General features: G+C 31.2%; 1 protein-coding gene across 1 annotated transcript; it reads left to right on the forward strand.

Moving 5' to 3' along the window:
* The first annotated feature begins 3,112 nt into the window (after positions 1–3,112).
* Positions 3,113–3,847, forward strand: LOC133286412 (uncharacterized). Its single transcript, XM_061483827.1, has one exon. The coding sequence runs from the start codon at positions 3,113–3,115 to the stop codon at positions 3,845–3,847; it is 735 nt and encodes a 244-aa protein (XP_061339811.1).
* The last annotated feature ends 2,068 nt before the right edge of the window (positions 3,848–5,915 follow it).

The following is a 5,915-nucleotide window of genomic DNA, read 5'->3' on the forward strand; positions in this document are numbered from 1 at the left end:
ATCCCTATCAAAGAGCATACAAGAAAGAAAATGATTAAGACTAAAAGAAGCTTTCTGCCATTAATAATCACAGTTATCAAGGGGCTTTTGAAAATTAAAGAAACTTCCGCAATATAATTGTTCTTTTGTATGATAAACCTTAAGGGTAAAAGACACAAATTGACGAATGCTTAGAAATAAATGTTTGATTACTTTGTTGCGATGATTATCACTTAACCCTTCATAATGATTCATTTATACTATAGGATTTCCACACAATAAGGAATCGCTTGCATAATATTGTCATTACTTTATCTTTAAATATGTTAGGAGGGGAGCAAATGATGGGGGACCATTAATAATATATAGGCTAAGCTAGCTCAATCGTAGTAAGTGGATCAAACATCATCTCTCAACCCAAAATCAATCTTACGGCATTAGGTTCATGGGTTCATCCACTTATATGATCTTCTCTTACCTCATTCCCAACCAATGTGAAACTCTATCACCCTTGAATATTCTAATAATATCCCCCCCTCAAGTTTGAAACTCACATTAGTATGCTTACCCTCATACTCCAAGTCCAAGTATTCAACTCGTCTTTAACCAAAATACCTGGCTAGCCCGAATCCAACCTGACTCTGATACCATTGTCAAGCGGGTAAGTGGAGCTTACGGTAGGGGACCATCACCAATGGACTAAGTACACTAATCATAGCAAGCAATCTTGACACTGTATCTCAATCTAAAATCTTAATGCAGTAGGCTCCTTGATCATCCACTTATATGTGTCTTCTCTTAACTCATTACCAATCAATGTGAAACTATATTGACACACTTGAATATTCTAAGAGAAAAAAAAAAAAGGCATGTGTTTTTTAAGGTAATGAAGAATGAAATAAAAGGAAGGTCCTTGGTAAGTTTGTTATCCATGTGAGTAATAGTACATCCTTTTAAATATTTTTTTAATCCTTTTAATAGTTAATAAAGAAAGTATTAAAAAATAGCGCATTTAATATTTTAGAAATATAAATTGTATGTAAATTTATTTTATTTATCAATTAAGAGAATTTCTTATTTTAAATTACATGTTAACTGAATTAATATATATATATATATATATATATATATATATATATATATGTGATGGGGAAAATGTTTATCCTTTTAAAGGATAATCATTTTAGTTGAAACTACTATTTTTTATTTAATATTTAGGATAAAAAAAATCTCACACTTTCTCTCACTGATTTTTTTTTTTTTTTTTTATATAAGTCTCTCACTATGATTTTTGTTTCTCTCGTTATAAAATACAGTGGTTTTAAATAAAATGACACAATTTCATGTTTTTTAAAAGAATAAACACTAATCTCATACATGATTTTTTGTAATAAAATTATTATAGAAAAAAAATGAGTTATTATATCAAACACATACTAAGTCATCCTTTTTACTTAGAGTAAAAATTTTAAAGCGTTGCATTATCTTTAATTAGATATAAAATTATTTATGTGCTTTCACATAATAATATAAATATTTCATATAAGGGATTTGTAATTGTTATGTTACATGAAACTCATTACATCATGTTATAGAGAGATCGAAAATTGTGTCTCAAATATTTTGATTTTTGATTTTTTTTTAAAAACAATGGGACCCATGAAAATGGAATTCATTCGTGTTGCGTAACATTTCGTAATCCCTTCATATAATTAGTTTATGAAAACCTTTAATTTTGAAATGTGCCTTCTTGCGTGTGCGCTTGTAATTCCTCTTCTACCTTTGCATCATAAGAAGTTCTATTTCCACAAACCTAGCACAGTTGCACTGCATTGACAGATTCCCCCCGTTTTCTTTGGGTTGATGGTGATCCTTGTTGCCGATATGGGGCAATTCTGTTTCAGCAGAAAGCTGTGTTTGTGGCTAGCTAGATCTTGTTGATGCCAGGGGCTTCCCCGCCGTACAAACTTGTCTGAAAGGTGTAAATATATAAACCCAAGGTCACATGTTTGAATTTCAATTATAACAATTACATTATTTGAGGTACACGCGAGATGACCTGAAAAAAAAATATATATTAACACAAACATAGTTTCACCAAAGAAAGAGAAAGAGAGAGAAGAAACACAAACAAAGGATGTATTAACTAGTTTGAATTTATACCATTGTTATCAAGTTGAAATTTTTATTAGGAAGAGCAAAGATAAAGTAATTGGGGTGTTATTCAAAAAATAATAATAATAATAATAATTGGGCCGGGGTAGATTAAGTAAACTTTAATTCGATTTGCAGATTTAAATTTTTTATGGTTATAAATTAAGATTAAGTGTGTGTTCTTCTAAAGGATATAAATTGTGTCATTTTAGTTTGTAACACTATGTACTCTACGGGTAGTACATAGTTATAATATAATTTTTTTTTCATATTATAACTATATAAATTAAAAGGACACAAATTGTGTTCTTTAAAGGGACAAATTTTTTTTCCTATAAATTATGCATAATCTGAACTTTATACTTTTAGTAAACTATATTTAATTTGCTCAAGATTTATTTAAAAAAAAAAAACACCTAATAATTTCTTACTTATCGTGTCAAACTTTATACTTTTAGTAAACTATATTTAATTTGCTCAAGATTTATTTTCAAAAAAAGAAAAAAAAAAAGAAACACCTAATAATTTCTTACTTATCGTGTCAAAGAGGATGCATTGTTTATGTGGTGGAGAATATGAATGGTGACTACTAGAAATTTCACACAACTTCCATTCTAAATGATAGATTGATAGTATATCCTCCCGTTAGTTGGATTCCTTCTCTCGCAGGGAAGAGAAATTGACCCATTTTCAATTTGGTCTGGTTGCTACCAATAATGCTCTTCTTGGAAAGTTACACTTGTTCATATATCATACGTACCTTCCCTAGTCCCTACATGATAATAAAAATTATACCATTTAGCTAGCAGCTTATAGACGATTCAATTTCAGGCTTTACTATAAATAGGATGATATAGTTCAGTGGTTCACCCAACACAACACAAGAGAACACAAGCAATATACAAGGATAACTCATAGCATTATTCCTTTCTGTTAATAACCTTACATTCCATAAGGACGCAAGCTAGCTCCACCGGAGATGTATAAAATAAACCAGCATCAGATTTGGAAGAACTTCAACAAGTACCAGTTTTTGAGAAGAACTCTGCAGTTTGCTTTCTCAGTTTCTATATTTGCTTTCTTTGTATGGTACTCTTCTAGCTTTTTCATACTCCCTCAGTCCTTCAATGCCTACTTCTCCACGTGCCCTTTCTCCATTTTTATTCATACTCTTGAAAGGAGATACATGTTTCTCATCTGTAATAGCATCCTTGCTTTTCTAGCTAAGAGCACACTCTTGACCTCTTCACCATCCACGTCACCTTTTGACATTGAGTTTCAAGCTTCCAATCCTTTCGAGATAAAGGAATCCGTTTCTGAAAAGCCAGTCTTCCCTCAGGGAAGTTTTTTGTTCCTAGAGAATGCTCCTTTTATGGTTGGAGAAGAGCTTGAACAAGTGAAAAAGCAAGAAGAATATTATGAAGAAGTATCAGAAGCTGAAGGAGAAGAGCATGACACATTGTTTATGGATACCGAAGGAAGAGAGAATGAAGCTTCTATTGCAGAAGAAAAACAGGTGGAGGATAAGGATGAAGAAGATGAAGAAAGAGGGACAGGAAGTGGAATTATGGTAACACAAGATGATGAAATAGAAGATACAACAATGGAAACAAATATAGATGAACTGAACAGAAAGTGTGAAGAATTCATAAGGAAAATGAAGGAGGAGATCAGGATTAAAGCCCAAAGAAATTGCAGTATATTACATGCATGAATATGCATCTGATATGATATAAAAGACGAAGAATTAAATAGGAGAGCTTGAGTCTTATTTTTAAAAATGACAAGGCATAATGTTATGATCCTATGTAATCCTCCCCCTAGCTCTTTTCCTTTGCAGTCTGTTAAACTGTGTCATATATTATTTTAAGCTAGTGTAGTTACTAGCCAGTAATGCATGTTTCTTAGTTTAATTTATAACCTGGTGCTTCTTCTATATATGGCCTTCTTTTCTTGCCTTTCTAGCTTAGTTGCCCTTTAACTAGTATTGTTTAGTTTAGTCACCACTTTGAATGAGCATTAACGGTGAAATTAAGTACATTGAATACATTAATTGTAGATCAATGTTGTTCAATATCTTTACCAAGGGAGAGAATATGGGAAAGAAAGTAAAGTACTGTATATATTCCAATTATTCGCGAACAGATGAAGAGTCAAAGTGAACAAAGCAAACATTAATCTCGATCGTTCATATGTATATGGAGAATTCTAGAGAGGACAAGAATTTATAAATTTTACACACGAATCTTTTAGTGTGAGTAAATTATACTAAAATTACTACTGACAGTACAGAGTTATGAAAACGTGCAAAGGTTCAAGTATTCTGAGTGAACAGTAGTTGTTTAAAAAAGTTAATGCAGGGTTAAAATTAAATAAGGCATTTGTATATATTTTTGAACTCGACGACATATTTCGCTAAAAATAGACATATTGCTGTCATTTATTCCTTTTTGGCCAACAAAGTTATTGTCAGACTTGGTTTAATGGGAAGTGTTTTTAACAAAATGTATGGCTCAAGTTCAATAGTGTCTAAGTTATTAGGTATCTATAAAGCTGGACAATTAAAGTTTAGTTATACTAATAACGCATTTCATCTGCATTTGAATTAGTATTTAGGCAGATATAAAAAAATTCTGCTTTTGTAGTAATTTGATTTCTCAAATTTCTGTGCAAAATGGACGTATGTTGACAAACACGAGTGAAATAAACTTTTATTATGGACGCTGCCTGCACAGGGGAAATATTTAATATAGTTCAGGATCCTTGAATTTTTTGGTGCTTACTCTTATATCATTAATTTTTTCTTTTCCTTTTTATCTCTGTTATTTTTTTTCTTTTTCAATTTTACCTTCCTATTTACACTAAGAGACCACTTAAAAAATGGTGATCTCCTTTCACAAAAAATAATCTCCTAGATAAGGACTCTGATTACTATAGGGTGATATGGTTAACTGCAAAAAGATATCAATACCACGAGATGGGTAGGAACAAAAAAAAAAAAAAAGGCCCAATTCTTATGCAGATTTTTCATAAGATTATGGCTTCAGCTTTAAATATATAATCCCTCTTTTAATAAATCCATTGTAGAATTATTCCAAGGGAAAATATTTTTTCATGTTATATGATAATTCAATTTTTATGTTGTGATTTTTCGATTTATGTGTAAATCTTTTTTTTTTTAATAAATATAGAAGCCACCACTAGTTGAGTTATAATATGAGAATTAAATTATCATATAAAATGAAAAAATCAAACCCTTATTCCAAAACTTTCCACGTGATTGTATTCTTGCGCATCCCAAAGCTTAGCTGTTGCTGCCAAAAATATCAAATATAGGAATACTAAACTTGAAGGTTGATAATATTTGACAATTAGAAGACTTAACAATCTATCATGATTCATGGGAACGTTGCATTGGCCTTTTTGTCAACTAGTGTATTGAATAGTACAGATACCGACAGCTCAATGAAGGTTCTACACGTGTGTGGCTAAGAAGTAAACAACATCCCTTATCAACCTTTCTAATTAAGTATTTTATGACTGAATATTATGAACAGGGTTTCCCCCTGCTGAGTGCTGAGGATTCAAATTGAATGAATAATGTAAAAGTGTCACTTGCTTGCCTTAACTTAGCCTCCACACGATAATTCTAGAAGGGTCAAGGACCCTGACCGGATGAGGAGCCCTGTGATTTGGAAAAAGAAATAGAATCATATCTAAAAATAATTCTGTCGGCAACATAGGACAAATATAAGAGTGTTAAGTTAATTTTCAATAGTTCT

The sequence above is a fragment of the Gastrolobium bilobum genome, unplaced genomic scaffold (genome assembly GCF_033153095.1).
Source record: "Gastrolobium bilobum isolate Gb01-03AN ecotype WA unplaced genomic scaffold, APGP_CSIRO_Gbil_v1 utg16135, whole genome shotgun sequence".
In the NCBI taxonomy this organism is placed as follows: Eukaryota; Viridiplantae; Streptophyta; class Magnoliopsida; order Fabales; family Fabaceae; genus Gastrolobium; species Gastrolobium bilobum.